Below are 16,701 nucleotides of genomic sequence, written 5' to 3'. Positions count from 1 at the left end.
AGTGACTAGGATGCCTATTTACATGGAGTTAAATACCCAATTACAGAGGAATGATGACTGAAATTTTGGTAGAGCCATTCAAAGAATAATGAAGCATAATGATAATTAAGAAGGCTGTAGCAACATGGAAGAAAAATTTCAAAGTGTAGCTCAAGAAGTAGAATACAAATATTTGTTACATTGTAACTATAAAACATGGTGGAATTTTGGCTGCATTTGTTTTTGAATTCCCTTGGAAATTCTTTATTTACAGCATTTCAATAAAATTCATTTTTCACCATTTTGAAAAAAATTCTCCCAATCATGGAAAACTGAAAAAAAAAAAAAAAGAAATGAAGGAGAAAAAATTTTTTTCTCATGTTCCCAGCTCATAGGAACTTTTGACATCTCAGTATCCGTCCTTCCAGTCATTTTTCTGTGTACAAGATTTGGTATGTATGTGTTCAGTGCATGTATAAAATTTGTGAGCATCTTCATTATAAATGTGTGTGTGTTTCTTGAGTATCCTGAGTGAGGGATCAGTCCAGAGTCATTGGGCCTGTCGCTCACACGACTGAGAAGTCCCTCTTTGGGAGGAAGAATTAAAAATTACTAAGATAAAATGAGGTGTTAGGCTTTGGAAGGGGTGCAATAGAGTGAAGGACCTTGGAGTTTCAGTTTCATTTACTTCATGGCCAATCCATGAAAACCGATCCTCAAAACATAATGTAACTCAGGCCTCTCTCAACCAGTGAGCACGTGAGTTTATAGAAAGGACAGTTTCCAGAAGTCTCAGTGAAACAACCAGCTCTCCAGCTCCAGCCTCTGGCCGACAAAAACTGTCTCTTGAGAGTTGGGCTCCTGAGAGGCCACACACAAACTGAGGCAGTTCTTAGGGCAACCCTCCCAGGCTTCCCAGAAGTGTAGGGAAAGGGGCGTGGCTTCTGCAGTAGGAGGTTCTGGTGTCCTGTAGTGGAGACTGCTCTGAGAGGGAGACTCTGGGACAGATAAATCTAATCCTTCCCAGGTTCTTACCAAGTTTCTTCTCAATGGTTCATATCCCTGCACCTTTGGATGGGAGTTAAGCACAGACCCATTTTCCCTAATGCCTGACCCAACCCAGCTTACCCTGAGGTTAACAAGTGGGGACATCTGGCGATATTTTTGTCTCTCTGTAGAATAAATCATCCATTTGTGTGCTTTACCATGTGTTGGGCAGGGTGGTGATGGAAGAAGAACAGCAAACAAATTCTAAATTTCTTTTATTAGGTTTGTTTTTGTAGTGGTTTGAGAAAAGCAACTCTGAAACTATTTTACAAGTATTTTAGAATTCAGCAAATTAGTATGTTTATTTTAGGGGTCTTAGCATTCTCGCTATTGAAGAGGGACAGAAAAATACGGGGAGTCACAGATTGGAATGGGAGGTATTTCTGTGTATGTATATGCACCCATATACCTTTTTGTGTGTATCTATGTAAGTGTTTATACATGCGCCTTTATTTCCTAGCTCAGCAGTAGACAACCTAGTAGCAGTGAGCACACCTGGCACTCAGATTTGGTCCTGAATAGCATCCCCTACTAATATGAACCAGTTCTTTGGACCTGCAGAAATATGGCTGATTTCGGGGCTGATTTCAGGGTAGAAACAAGATGAGTTTATAACATCTTATACTGAAAATGATGAAGGCATGTCACAGGGATGGCAGGAACTTTCCTGAAGGGACTATTATTGGCCACATCTGGGACAACATGAGCACCAAAAAACCTAAGGACAGCAGTAAGTCATAAAACAGGTGTTCACCAAGGCATCAGGGCAAGCCTCTCTGAAAAAGTCAACAAACCACAAGTGCAGAGGCTCCTAATGTGAGACCCCTCCCACCTCCCAATCCACCACAAAATAATGCAGGTGTTATTATCTCTGGCCAGTCTTCACCTTGTCTCCTTCTCTCTATTCTGACTGACTTTGATGCTGCTCTTCCCAGCACATCTAATTTCCTTGAGGACAAGAAGCTACACAAGGATAGAAGCACAGGGAAAGGGAAGAGGATACATGTAATAAAGGGAGGGAGGACAGAACACCTGACCAAAGGACCAAGGCTATTGAGCTGCCTTGTCCTGTACAGCCACTCGCTGGCTACATGTGGCAAATGAGCACTTGAAATGTGGCTACAGCAAATTAAAATGTACTGTAAAACACACACTGGATTTCAAAGACATAGTATAAAAAGAAAGCAAAATATCTCAATTGTGATTTTTTTATATAAACAACATGTCAAAGTGGTAACATTTGGGATATATAGGGACAAATAGTAAATTAATTTCACCTGTTTCTTCTTTTTAAATGGGACTATTACAATATATTTAAAATTTACCGATGGGGCTTACACGTTGTGTCTATTGGAGAGTGCTGCTATGCACTACTTACTGATTTTCTTAAGTGTTTTTTTTTCACTCTCATAGTTCTTTATTCACTTATTGTTTCCCCCACACACACTAGAAGGTAACCTCAGTGAAGGCAGGACCTTGTCTGTCTTGCTGTATCCTCAGAGTGTATGACAGTGCCTGTAGTAGGGGTGTATAGACATTTAATGAGTGAACAATAAGTGACGTCTCTCCATCAGTTTGAATAATTTAGAGATGATTATGTTGGTATCATTAGTCATGATTATGTATACACCCAAGATGCATTTTTACTATTTACTTTGCAACTTCTGGTTACTGTTTCCATCAATCTAATTTATATTCCTCCCAGTCATCTCCCTCCCTTGCACACATTTACTGACTCTCCAGTGTGTGCTTTAAAAAACAATATTGTTTTATTACTACCAGCAGAAGTGGCCTGCATGGGGTGGTGGGTGTGCCTGGCTCAGGGTATGTGTGGGCTGTGAGGGGTAGATGATAATTGGGAGGCTGAAGGAAAGGGAGTGGGGCTGCAGGCCAGGCCCAAAGGCTCCTCTGATTTACTTCTGGGAAGAGGTAGACTTAATAAAGGAGTCATGGCAAGCTACGGCCAGGCCGCCAATACGATTAAGAAATTTTTGGAAATCTAGCTGCCCATCAGAGTCGAGGTCCAGTTTCTTCATCATGCAGTCAAGGACACTAGGGTCCTTCTGGTTCTTTGTGAAGGCACCCAGCTCTGTATTCACGAAGATAAGGAACTCGGCCTTGGAGAGTTTGCTGTTGTTACCGTCTCTTCCAGCATGCTTTTGGAAAACAGCAATCAGAAACTCAATGCACCGTTCAGTCTCTGTAGGGCTGGATATTTTTACCATGTTCAGAGAGGAGCGAGGCACGGGGCTGCGAGCGGGGAGCGGCGCGGCAAGCCATGATTTTCTCACATGGTTTTTAAATGACTGAAATTAAGTCCAAAAAAGAGGGGGCATTCCACAAGCATACTGAGGAACAGTATTGGAAGACTATTTGCAACATGGTTTCCCCAAGGGAGAAATTTCAAGTTAACTGGAAGCTTATATCCTAGCACTGTGATTAGAAAGTCAAACCGATTGTTATAACCCTAACTGATGGTTAGTGACAAAAACCAGCCAATGCAATTTACATATGGGTTCTAGTGAGGGTGACAAGTCACTGTTTAAGGATCACGGTTGTCAGGGTGACTGCTGTTAGTGGATTCAGGGTTCAGTGAAATACTATAGACTGCCTTCAAGTTAAATTTTACAAAAACAAAAGCTTATTAAACACCAGGATAAAGAATCAATGAAAAAACAACAGTTCAAAAGATTAACTTGTACATTTCTCAAGAGATAAATCTCGCAAAACATAAGGTTCCAACGTGGGTGTGCTCTTGCTCATAAGATGGTGGCTTAACAAAGAAAAAATCTTCCTCTTTTTGTGAAACAGCAACATCTGCATTTCTAATGCCTGTGAGTCCTGTAGAAAAATTTATAGCAAGAACAGAGCAGCAAAAGCCATCTCAGAATCTGCAAGACTCCATGAAGTGGCTTTACCTTTCAAGTTTTCCTATACAAATCTTTTCAATTCCATTGCATATAAAGATTAACTTATTGCAATATAATGCATATAACTACTTTAAAATCTGTTTATAGTACATGGATACTTTGTCATATGGCATTCACATCTGTGAGGCTGGTGGCCATGTACCTTGACCAAAGAATTTACACAAATCAGAAAATTTTGCACTGAGACAGCTGAATATTCATGGTGATTCCATAAAGTGCCACTCTCATGTCTGGAACACTCTGCCATATTGTTTTTAGGGAATATCAGAGTCAAGTTGCACCATTCATAAGTAACCCCTGCCAAGAATGTAATGTACAATAATGATAAATTCTGACTGCGTTTGGTTCTTTTATATGAAAGGCATTCACTGAGTTTGTCACCACTTTGAAAATCTCTGATTTGGAATATGGTGAATCCTTAGAAGCCACCCCAGATCCACATTTTTTTCCATTTCTCTTTTGTAGGTTCTATAATGAAGCATTAGTGGCCACTCATGGCTGAAAGTCCTCAACAGTGATTAACTCCACACTTCCCTACTGTCTGGATGATCTGATATCCCGGGATGGATGACCCAGAGCTAGGTATTCCCACAATCATTTCCATAAATATGAACTCTCTGTGGGGGTGTAAGGAGTTTGCTGAGCATGAAGCCTTGTGTATAACGTTTGTGTTGTTTCTCAGGAGTATGACTGGGTCAAATCTAGTAAGCAATGCGCTATAGCTTAAGGCTTTGCTGGGTCCCAGAACATGTGGAGTGGGTCTACCCAGCATGAGTTCTCTGGTGCTTGGTAAGGGAGGAGCTGTGTGTGAAGGCTTTCCCGCAGTCCCTGCACTCATATGGCTTCTCTCCTGTGTGGATCCTCCGGTGCTGAGTGAGGTGGGTGCTCTGCCTGAAGGATTTTCCACAATCCTGGCACTCGTAGGGCTTTTCCCCAGTGTGCGTCCTCTCGTGCTGGCTGAGCGATGAGCTGTGGCTGAAGGATTTTCCACATTCGTTGCACCCATAGGGTTTCTCCTTGGTGTGAATCCTCTGGTGTTCTATGAGGAGGGAGCTCTGGCTGAAGGCCCTGCCACACTCATTACACTCATAGGGCTTCTCTCCCGTGTGGATCCTCTGGTGTTGAATGAGTGGCGCAAGCTGGCTGAAGGCTCTGCCACACTCGTTACACTCATAGGGCTTCTCCCCGGTGTGGATCCGCTGGTGTTTGGTCAGGGACGAGCTGTGGCTGAAGGCCTTCCCGCACTCACTACACTCATAGGGCTTCTCCCCGGTGTGGATTCTCTGGTGCTGAGTGAGGTGTGTGCTCTGCCGGAAGGCCTTCCCACACTGACTGCACGAGTAGGGCTTCTCACCCGTGTGTGTCCGCTCATGCTGGCTAAGCGACGAGCTGTGACTGAAGGTTTTCCCACACTCGTTGCACCCGTAGGGCTTCTCTCCTGTGTGGATCCTCCGATGCTCAGTCAGGAGCGTGCTCTGGCTGAAGGCCTTCCCGCACTCACTGCACTCGTAGGGCCGCTCGCCTGTGTGTGTCCTCTGATGCTGAATCAGTGGTGTGATCTGGGTGAAGGCTTTTCCACATGCCTGGCACTCGTAGGGCTTCTCCCCCGTGTGGATCCGCTGGTGTTTGGTCAGGGACGAGCTGTGGCTGAAGGCCTTGCCGCATTCTCCACACTGGTAGGGCTTCTCCCCGGTGTGGATTCGCAGGTGCTGGGTGAGGTGGATGCTCTGCCGGAAGGCCTTCCCGCACTGACTGCACGTGTAGGGCTTCTCACCTGTGTGCGTCCGCTCATGTTGGCTGAAGGAGGACCTAAAACTAAAGGATTTCCCACATTCACTGCACTCGTAGGGCTTCTCACCTGTATGAGTTCTCTGGTGCTGGATCAGTGGGGCAATTTGGTTGAAGGTCCTCCCGCACTGAGTGCACTTATAAGGCTTCTCACCAGTGTGGATTCTCTGGTGTTTGGTAAGCGCTGAGCTGTTTCGGAAGCCTTTTCCACATTCGTGACATTCGTAAGGTCTCTCTCCCGTGTGTGTTCGGTGGTGTTCGATGAGTGCTGAGCTGTGACTAAAGGCCTTTCCACATTCCTGACATCTGTAGGGCTTCTCTTTTGCACAGGTTTTCTGTTGAGTATCTGAGTCCAGATCCTCCCTCTTTCCATGTGTTCCCCACACGGGGGGGCCTTGCCTTTTAGGAGTCATTGGTCGAGTTGAGAGATCAGGCCTCAGACTCAAGTTTTCCCCAAACCCATTCCCCTGCTGCTTCTCCTGAGTGGGTGTCTTCACAGGCATGAAGGCAGACTGCACCACATGGCTATCTGGCCTCTTGTGACCCTGTTCCCAGTGGCCCTCAGCATTTTCACCCTTGGAGTTCCACAGACCTTCCCACAGGAACCTTTCTACCAGAGCATTATTGGGTATTTCTTCAGTTATGTCTTGCTTCACAGTTGATAGTTTGGTTTGTCTAGTTTCAAAGTCTAAAAGAAACAGAAAAATGGAAATGTCCCTTAATCCCAGTTCTGGGGGAAGAGTTTGTGGTGGCTGGGTGGGTGGATGAAAGAATAAAACTGATGGTTTTGAAAGGTCCAAGGCACAGGTGGCTTTGTCCATTAAAAAAAATAGAGTTTTGCAAATCAGAGAAGGAACAGGAGAGGGAGGAGAAGCACAGAGAATAACCAGGGGTGGGGGACTTGGTGTAGGGGTTTTCAGGGGGAGCACAGAGAATGAGGGTGGGAGACGGTGCTGAGGAGAGAGTTAGAATCCAGGGAAACTGCTGACAGATGCCCTGGGCCTGGAGTACTGCCAGCCCAGAGCAGAGTTCAATGGGCACGCTGAATGAACAAACAGATACATTTGCTCGTCCTCCTCCTTCATTTTGGCCCTCTCTGCACAGCCATGGCTTCGGTGTCCCCACCCTGACACCGAACTGGCCTAAAGGTGTGACATGGGCACCGTTCCCATTTATGTTACACTCTAGTGAAAAGCTAAAAATAAAAAAGGCCAAGCCAGATGTGGTTGGCAGAACAGTGGCTCCCAAATATATACACATCCTAATCTCTGGAAGCTTTGAATCTATGCTTACCTTACATGTCAAGGAGGAATTAGGCCGCTCATAATTTGACATTAGCAGTCATCTGTGATTACCCTCATTGGCTTATCAGGGTGGGCCCAATGTAATCAAAAGAGTTCTTCAGTGTGAAAGAGAGAGGCAGGAGGGACATGATGTGAGAAGGCTTGACCAGCCATTGCTGACTTTGAAGATGGATAAGGCCTTGTGTCAAGGAATGTGGGCAGTCTCTAGAAGCTGGACAATGAAAGGAAACGGATTTTCCCCAAACCCTCCAGAAGAAACACTGCCCTGCTGACACTGTACTGTAGCCAAGGGAGACCCATTTTGGACTTCTGACCTCTAGAACTGTAAGGTAATTTGTGTTGCTTCAAGCCACTAAGTTTGTGGTAATTTGTCACAGCACCAATCCGAAGCTGATATAACTAAGTAAGGACTGGTTATTATTCGAGGCTAGGGAGACCCTGTTATAACCCCCCCACACACACACTGGCCCATCCCTTATTAGGCCCTGGTGATGGGCCACTGCTTACATAGGTCAGGGCCTGTCGCCAGAGGGCCGGGACATTCCCACTCCCAACAGACTTGCCTGCTGGCCTCAGGAGCTGGACAAGAGGTATGAAGAGCAGAACTACCCAGCCAACCTACAGGCACATGGAAGAGCCCAGCCTGGATCCACCAGCACACAGATGCATGAGTCATAAGTGATTCTTTGGTTTAAACCACTGAGGCTGGAGTGTTTGTTACATGGCAAGAGCTGGCTGTTGCACTGCCTTGGTGGCCTTGTGCTTGCTGTTTCCTCTGCCTGGAGTTCTGTCCTCCCAGATTGTCTCATGGTCACATTGTTCTCATGGTTTAGCCTTCAGCTCACACACCACCTCCTTGGAGAGGCTAGCCCTCATCTCTCTGCTCAGTCCTCACCCCAATCCTAGTCTCTACCTCATCCCCTGCTTCCATTTCTCAGCATTCATCATAACCTGTAATCATCTTGTTCACTGTTATTATTATTATTTTAGCTATTTATCATGTGCTCCTCTCCCTCACCAAAAATGTAAATTCAGTGAAGATGGGAACTTGGTCTCACTCACAGCAAAATGGATGCTTGGTGAATGTTCCCTGAAAGACTGAGTAGTTAATTTGCTCTGAAGAATCAGGGCAGAAATGGAGAGAGAACCTGGGGGGTGAATGGGTTCCTCCCAGACCTGCAGGGTTTTCATCTCACCTGTGCACACACCTCGGGGGGCTCCCTTGTCCACCACCCACAGCTCCGCCTCGTGCTCCAACAGGGAGATGACGTCCGGCTTTGGGAGCCAGTGTCCTGCTCAGGGAGAAACCCATGGAGTGAGCATCTGTGTCCCAGGACCCTCCCCACCCCTCTGCCCACTCCACCCTCAGTCTTCCGGGACCCAAGTGGCTGGTGTTCCAGGAGGCCATGGTGTGGTAACAGCCTCTGACATTCCTTAGGGACCTCCTCCCCTCACTCAGTCCCTGACCCCATCCTTGGCCCCGGTGTGGCCAATCAGAGCTCTGCTTCATCCCGTGCCTGCTGGCAACAACGACCAGGCTGGAGGGGACCTGGCTGCCAAACCAAGACAACCCAGGGGCCTTCTTTGGGTGCCCGGGACACAGAGCCTGCCTCTTCTGCTGGTCTCAAACCTGGGAGAGGCACCCTCTCAGCTGTCTTGTCACCTTCAGAGGGCCCCGTCTGCGAATGGAGGCAGAAAGGGGTATGGGGGCGGGCAGCAGAGGGGTCCCGACAGCACCATAGGAAGATCCAGGTCTACCTGGGGTTCTGTGGTCATGGGACCCGGTATGTCCCTCTTACCCCATGACTTTCTGCTTCTGGCATTGTTAGCTAGGGTCTGTCATTTGCAACCAAAACATCCTAATTGACATTCCCTGCACTGAAACAGGTCCCTGAAGGCCAGGTATTTGCTTTTATGGCCTAGATCTACTCCCACTTTTATCCCAGGAAAATTAGAATCTGTACTGTAGGCAGACCATCAGGGGCACGGGGGTGGCCTCACCCACAGAGGCAAGGAGCCCAAAGGTCTCCAGCATCACATCTCGGTACAGGGTCCTCTGGGCTGGCTCCAGCTGTCCCCACTCCTCCCAGGTGAACTCCACGACCACGTCCTCAAAAGTCACTTGCTCCTGAAACGTCACACATGAGCGTCCTCAGTGTCCCCGGCGTGGCTGCTAGTGGCAGCATCTGGTGAACGGGGGCCTTGGCCAAGTGGGTGGGAGGGTCTGGGGATTTGGATCAGGTTTTTACTGTGGGGCCTGGGACCCTGCTGGAGAAGAGTCTCTTGAAATGAGAAATGCTGCTGATGCGTCATCAATGAAGGGGAGGATGGTCCTGGCGTGTTGGGTTCACAGGAAGTGTGCTTGCGTGGGTAGCCCCTCCGAGAAGCAGCTGGGTCTGGGCAGCGGGGAAGGAGCATCTGGAAACTGTCAGGTTGGCTCCCTGCCTCACCCTTTGGCCAAAATAACATCCTGATGGGTCCAAGATGCATACATAATGAATGAAACAAAGCCCTCTTTAAGAGATGAGAGGGTCCATGCTGCCACGAGCACATTTTACAGAGACTGGGAAAGCTTAAGTGTCTTGCCCAAAGTTATAAAGCTAGTAAGCAGCAAATCCAAGGATTGAATCTGGGTGACTTTATTAAGAATCTGTTCACGTGTAAATTAAATTCAAGTACATGAAGATCCATGTATATGTAGAAAATCAGTGTGGTAGTGGGAGCATTTCAAAGCAATGGACACACCAGGGCAACTGGCCCTCTGTTAGGGGGAAAAATCAGTAGATCCCTACCTCACCATAAGTAAAAATAAATTCCAGAAATATTAAAGAGATGAATATAAAAAAGGAAAAAGTTGGAAAAGTATAGGCCATGAATTTAATAAATGGGTGGTAGAGAAAGTCTTCACAAATAAAATATAAAACACTGAAATTCAGAAAGAAGAAAATGAGTGTGGTAGGCAGAATTGTGTCACTACCATCCCTGGATTACATGGCAAGGAGGAATTAAGATGGCAGATGGTGGGACTTCCCTAGCGGTCCAGTGGTTAAGACTCTGTGCTTCCACTGCAGGCGGTATGGGTTCGATCCCTGGTCGGGGAACTAAGATCCCACATGCCATGGTGCAGCCAAAAAAAAAGATGGTTAGATGGCATTAAGGCTGCTAGTCTGCTGATCTTAAAATAAGGAGATTATCCTGGAATATCCTGGTGAGCCCAATATAATCACAAGGGTCTTTCAATGGGGAAGAGGCAGAAAAGTCAGCCTCACAGTAATAGTATGTGAGGAAGACTCAAATGGCCAAAGCTGGCTTTGAAGATAGAAGCAGGTCAGGAGCCAAGGAATGTGGGAGGCCTCTAGAAGCTGGAAAAGGCAAGGAAGTGGATTCTCTCTTAGAGCTACCAGAGGGAACACAGCCCTGCTGACACCTTGATTTTAGCCCAGTGAGATGTACTACAGACTTCTGACCTCCAGAACCATAAAATAATAAATTGTGTGGTTTTAAGCCACTAAGTTTGCTAGGATTTGTTACAGAATCGGCAGGAAAATAATACATTCAGCAATCACAATTCATGACTTCTAGATGACAAAGCCTTTACAAGCCACTTCAAGGACCCACGACAGCAGAATGAATATTTGCACCATAAATGGAAGGAGAAGGATGAGTGGCCAGAACATGCAAAGAGCTGACAAATCAGTAAGTAAAAAGCAAACAAGAGGACAGAGAGTCTGGGCCTTCTGAGAAGAGGATGGCTTAGTACCCAGGCATGGATGACTTTCACAATTGGCAGGTTTTTAAAAATACATACACTTGTTACGCCAGCAATTCCACTTCCCCTCCATCTCCCCCTTCCCCAAGAACCTTGCTCCCCTGCTGCAACGTCATAACAGGCAACTGGTAATGGCCTCGATGCCCATCGTGGCAGAGCAGCCAAAGTCAGGTTCTGGAAAATCTGCAGCCAAGCATAAGATGGGGGGCACTAATAGGCACAGCTGGGGAACGACCTTCCAGATGGAAAAATCCTGGATGGTGGGACGTTGCCAGCCCAGTGCCATTTATGTAAAAGGAAACAAAGCTCTAATTCTAATATTTGTCTGAAAATGTGTACATAAACACAGGAAAATGAGGCACGTGGAAGTGACAGCAGTGGCAGCTTTAGATGGAAGCCTGGGAGACGGGGCTGAGGAGCAAGGGGGACTTTATAAGTACTGCTTGACATTTTTATAACGAGAATATCATTATGGGATATTATTTATTAAAAAAATAAATAAGCCAATTCATCAATCTAGAAATCACTATGAAACGTATCATGGTTTTGATACATTAAGAACTTTAAACTTGTGAACCTTAAAAACAAAATTCAGAGTAAACACATAGATGGTGGATTGCTCACTTAATAACCCCAGGCCACGGGTGATCACATCTAACCACTGTTCACCCAGGGAGGACGCCAACGAAGTCACCCAAAATCACCCAGGGAGAAAGGGCTGAGCCAGGATTTGAACTTGGGTAGTCTGGGTCCAGCGCGTCCCCCTACTGGCCATGTGGCTGAACCACCTCCCTGAAAGACAAGTGAGAGAAAAACACACCCCAGGAGTCAGAATGGAAGTTCTGGGCCGGGAAGGAACTCGCATCCTCCTATTGGTTCCTCCTTGGACAAACAAGGACCCCTGAGATGTCACAGCAGCAGCGACTGAGGGAGGGGCACGAGGGAGCCCCAGGGAGGCTAGGAACTTCCTGTGCCTCAGCTGTACCATCCACTGGTGTCCATACATGCAGTTGCCAGGCTGCACACTCAGACAAATCTATGCTGTGCACAAATGACACCTGAATACACAGAAGAGGGGCTGGGGAGACAAAGAGCCAATGGAGAGTGGCCAGGAAAATGAAATGGGTGGGGGCCTCCAGTGGCAGGACCCCTGAGGACTGTTTCCTAGTCTTCAACTTTGGACATTTAGATAATGGGTTAATAGAACTACCATATGATCCAGCAATCCCACTCCTGGATATATATCTGAAGAAAACAAAAACAGTAATTCCAAAAGACACATGCACCCCAGTGTTCATAGCAGCTAAGTGTCCATCAACAGATGAATGGATAAAGAAGATGTGCCATGCACACACACACACACACACACACACACACACACACACACACACACACACTGGAATACTACTCAGCCATGAAAAATGAAAATTTGCCATTTGCAATGGCATGGATGTACCTGCAGGATACTATGTTTAGTGAAATAAGTGAGACAGAGAAAGACAAATACTGAGTATTATCTCCTATATGTGGAATCTAAAAAAATAAAGAAATGAATGAATATAATAAAACAAAAACAGACTCATAGATATAGAGAACAAGGCCAGTTTCTTCCATAATCAAGTGGGTAATTTATGATTCTCTTTAAGGCCCATGAGGTTTGGGCACAGACATCCTCCACAAAGGGATTTTCATCTCACAGAAGCAAGCACTATGGATGGCTAGTAGGGGAGATGCAAGGTCTATAGACTTTGGCCATGTGGGTGGGAGTGAGGCACACAAGGTGGCCCACATCCTGGACCCTGGTCTACCAGGCAGAATCTGCCTCTGCTAGAATTTCTCCCACCAGAACTGGGCATCTGGGAGGTGACGCTGTGAAGACCCGGCCCTGGATCCACATGATGGAGATTCAAACTCCAGCACCAGCTGTCTTTTAACTGCACTGTGCCTCCCTGCCCTCATCTGCAAGTTACTGGGAGCTCCCTGAGGGCTGTTGGGAGGAGTGAGGGAATTCACAGGAAGTGTGTACCCTTGGCCCGGTGCATAGTGGGTGGTTTACCTGAGGACCCACCGTTCAAACAGCTGTGCTGGGGGGCCCGGGGAGATTTTATTTTCTCTCACCAACCCTCCCTGCTTGCTCCACACCTTCCAAACTCATTAGGTCTCGCTCAGTGGTTATCTGCGGAGTCCTAGGTGCAGGTCACCGTTCAGGCCGTGGAAACAGGACACACAGCCCGCCTCCTGGTGCTTGTATGCTAGTTGCAGGGTCGGGGAGCTGGCAAAAATGAAAACCCCAGGAGAGGCCAGTGCTCTGGAGAAAATGGGGGGATGCTGCTGGGCAGCCACACAGGGATCTGAAGGAGGAGCCATGAAGGCAGCAGGATGTGTGCTGGGCACTGGGGACCTCAGGGGGCAGGTGGTCTGCGCCAGGCCAGGGGTCCTGAGCTCACGCCTGCCTCAGCCACTCCCAGTTGCGTGACTTGCCCCTGTGCCTTGATCTCCTCCTCATCCCACCTCGTGGGACTGATGCGGGGGCTGAACAGAGTGATGTGTCCAGCACTGACCAGAGTTCCAAACATTCATTGTTCACCCATTCACTGTACACCTACTGTGTGCCGGGCCTTTGCACGTGGCCAAAATGGCCAGAACTGCTTCCTAAGGCCCCAGGCCCCTGAAGCCGGCCTAGGAGACCTGGTTCTCAGTCTTCCTGCCACACGTGTGCCTGGTCTTCATGTTAGGTGCCTGGCGTGCTCCCACCTCCAGGCCTTTTCTCATGCTGTTCCCTCCACCTGGAACATTCTCCCTATGGGCCCTGGCCTCACCCTGTCCTTTCTTGCAGGTCTGTTTGGGGGCCACTTCCTCAGAGAGGCCTCCTGGGCTGTACTGGTTAATGCCTGGTCCCCAAGTCCACCCTCTTCTGGGCCTCATTTCCCTGCCCAACGCTTGGCAGGTTTACATTCCTCATATGGTCTGTGAGCCCCCGGGGATGGAGATTTCTGCTCATCTTGTCTGTTCCTCTACTTGGAGTACCTGGAACAGTGCCTGGAATGGTGCCTGCTCATTAGCAGTGCTCAGTACAGGTTGGCCAAGTGACTGGATGAAGAGAGTGAGCTGGGAGAGCAGACCTAGAGCCCTGTGTTGAGAAAGTGCCAGACACATCAGTGGGATGGATGAACCATGTCTGCCAGGGTGGCACGGAGCGGGGGGGGAATCCAGGAGGTCTTCTCGGAGGTGGTGAGGTAAGAAGTGGAGGAGGACATGGAGCTGATTAAAGCACTTTCCTGGTGAGGGCAGAGGCCCTGAGGGCAGAACGAGCCTGGTGGGGACCACAGGTAGAGCCTGGGAGGCCTGAGAGTGAGGTGGTGGTGTACTCACCGGGTCCCTGGCAGTGAGGAGCCCAGCGGTCATTCCCTCCTCCTTGGGCCTCTTGCAGGAACAGCCAGCTCCTCGGCAGGCAGTTCTAGGGGGAAAGGGGATGTGAGAGGCTGGACAAGTGACAGGTGACCAGTAACCCCAGGCCCTGGAAGCCCTGTGTGCAGGTGGAAGGAGCTCAGCACCCAGGCCAAACTCAACAGCAGTGCAACCTCAGCTTGGCATTTCCCGAGCTCCTGCTGTGCACCCAGGTGCTAGTCCAGGCACTGCTGAAGTATGAGCTCAAATTTTCCTTACCCATTCCAGACAGGAAAACTGACCGCCAGGTGGGCAAGGAGCACAGTCTGGGTTGCACAGATGATTTCCAGGGTGATGACTTACTGTGACAGAAAGCCAGACAGTACGGGGGTCTTGGGCACTGTATGGTGTGCGTCAGCTTCCCTCTCATAAAATGATGGTGGTGACCCAGGACAGAGCTTATGGGAATTAAAATGTGAAAACGGCTGGAAATGGAGCCCAGCAGGCAGCAGAATACACAGGAAGGCGATTGTTGCTGGGAGGGAAGACTCTTGCTTCAGTCAGCATCTGTTTAGCATCTACTACGTGCACGGCCCAATTCCCAGTGATTTACAAGCCGTTGCCTGGCTGAATGCCTAAAATGAAAGTCAGGCCAAAGGCAGGACGTGTTTCCCTTCTCTCTGTAATGTCCCTTGACGACCCTGCCTATGCACCCCTGATTCTGCTCCATCCAGCTTGTGCTCCGTTGTCTTCATTGCAGTTTCCTGGATGGGAGTTATCTTGTTTAGTGATGTTTTATGGGCTTATCATCATCTCCCTGACTCTCCTGTGGCATCCAGTGTGGAGACAATGTTGGGGGGCTCTAGGATATAAGATGGGCCTGGCACCCAGGACATATAAATACCTGCTTGTTGAATTAATGATGGAGCCTGAATGGTGCCTGGCATGCAGTCGGTGCTCAATAAGATTTTAATCCAATGAGTCTGTTTCCTGGGTCCCAGGTGGCTAGGATCAAAATCTGGTGCTTTGGCTCTCCCTCTCTTTCATTCTTTAGACATAAGTCCCTCAGGAAGGTGAAGCTCCAGAGATGACATTGTGGTGGGGCCTCGGCCTTACTCACTCTCCAAACCCTGGACGTCCCGCAAAAAAAGGGAAGGGACGCAGGTCAGGCTGGCTCCAGGCTCTGAAGGGTCTGGCCAGCCAATCTCTTACCATGCTCGCGAAGCCAGAGACCCCAATGCCTTCCACCAAAGCCAGTACCAAACCCCTGCCCCAAGCCCTCCTCTCGAACCCTGAGACCACCCCGCAACCCCCTACCCAAACCGGGCCCCGCCCACTCGGCCCCGCCCACACTACCCCCAGCGACCCGCTCTGGGCCCAAAGCAGCAGAAGAGACGAGACACAGACGCGCGCCGTTAGGTACACACCCGGGCCGGGGCCCCATAGAAGACCTTGGACCCGCTCCCGGCTCGGCCTCCGCAGCCCCTGCCACCCCCAATCTCACTTACCCACCGGACTGTAGGACAAAGGCCACGGCAGCCACCAACCAACCTGCGCCTGCGCAAGACCGCCACGGGCCGCTACTGCGCCTGGGTGGGCGGGCGCCGAACTACATCTCCCAGAGGGCGGCACGTGCACTTCCGTTCGTCTCCCTGGTCCCCCCGCTCCCGCCCGGGGCGAGACTGAGCGGTTCGGAGCCTTTTTTTTTTTTTTTTTTTTTTTTCGGAGCCCTTTTGCTGCGCTCCATGGAACGGAGGAGGAAGGCTGTACCGCCAAAGGGCCGGGACTGCGCCTGAGCGAAGGGCGCTGAACTACATCTCCCAGAGGGCCACGCGCGGCTCCCTGCGCATCTGTCCCCTCCCGTTGGATTCATTAAGGACAGGAGTTCGAGTCCCGACGCCTGTACCTGTATCACCGTCAAAAATATTCCCTACCCGCTGATGTGTGAGGAGCCTTATGACCGTGGCGCCGGCGCTCAGCGGGTGAGTAGCTGGGGGACTAATTTTGGCAGAGGGTTCAGGAGTGAAAGGGAGCAATCCCTGGATGGGCTCTCTTGGTAACAGACTCCTTTGTGTTCTCTATTTCTTGCTTAAAGAAAAACTTTAGGGCTTCCCTGGTGGCGCAGTGGTTGAGAGTCCCCCTGCCGATGCAGGGGACACGGGTTCGTGCCCCGGTCCGGGAAGATCCCACATGCCGCGGAGCGGCTGGGCCCGTGAGCCATGGCCGCTGAGCCTGCGCGTCCGGAGCCTGTGCTCCGCAACAGGAGAGGCCACAACAGTGAGAGGCCCGCGTACTGCAAAAAAAAAAAAAAAAGAAAAACTTTAGTCCACTGAACCTTCCTGGAGTTTCAAAATGTCTGGCTTGAAGGTTAATGATCGGAGGAGTGAAAGCAAGCAGAGACAAAGAACAGAAATCCAGCTGGAGAACTTGTAACAATTTAAATAATGGATCAGTCATATAGCAGGGACCTTTAGTTCCCTCCTGAAGAACATAGATA

At 48.9% G+C, this 16,701-nt stretch overlaps 1 protein-coding gene and 1 pseudogene across 6 annotated transcripts; both read right to left on the bottom strand.

The window, feature by feature from the left end:
* Positions 1–1,244: 1,244 nt before the first annotated feature.
* On the bottom strand, positions 1,245–3,251 carry LOC101317259 (protein S100-A11 pseudogene; annotated as a pseudogene).
* Positions 3,252–4,710: 1,459 nt separating this feature from the next.
* On the bottom strand, positions 4,711–15,836 carry ZNF135 (zinc finger protein 135). 6 transcript variants are annotated; one of them, XM_033844513.2, is made up of 6 exons: positions 15,713–15,836; positions 15,109–15,334; positions 14,190–14,274; positions 9,050–9,176; positions 8,245–8,340; positions 4,711–6,432 (listed from the first exon to the last, which is right to left on the bottom strand). In XM_033844513.2, exons 3-6 carry the CDS (start codon positions 14,220–14,222, stop codon positions 4,718–4,720), a joined length of 1,971 nt encoding a protein of 656 aa, XP_033700404.1. In that variant the 5' UTR covers positions 14,223–14,274; positions 15,109–15,334; positions 15,713–15,836; the 3' UTR covers positions 4,711–4,717. The 6 variants fall into 6 exon arrangements, with proteins under 6 accessions (XP_033700404.1, XP_073652846.1, XP_073652847.1 ...); XM_073796745.1 differs by lacking the exon at positions 15,713–15,836 and adding an exon at positions 15,632–15,708; XM_073796746.1 differs by lacking the exon at positions 15,109–15,334 and having other exon boundaries at positions 15,713–15,756.
* Between the last annotated feature and the right edge of the window lie 865 nt (positions 15,837–16,701).

This window comes from Tursiops truncatus, chromosome 19 (assembly GCF_011762595.2).
Source record: "Tursiops truncatus isolate mTurTru1 chromosome 19, mTurTru1.mat.Y, whole genome shotgun sequence".
Classification (NCBI taxonomy): Eukaryota; Metazoa; Chordata; class Mammalia; order Artiodactyla; family Delphinidae; genus Tursiops; species Tursiops truncatus.
The sequence above is the reverse complement of the archived record's forward strand: the minus strand, read 5'-3'. Positions and strand labels throughout refer to the sequence as shown.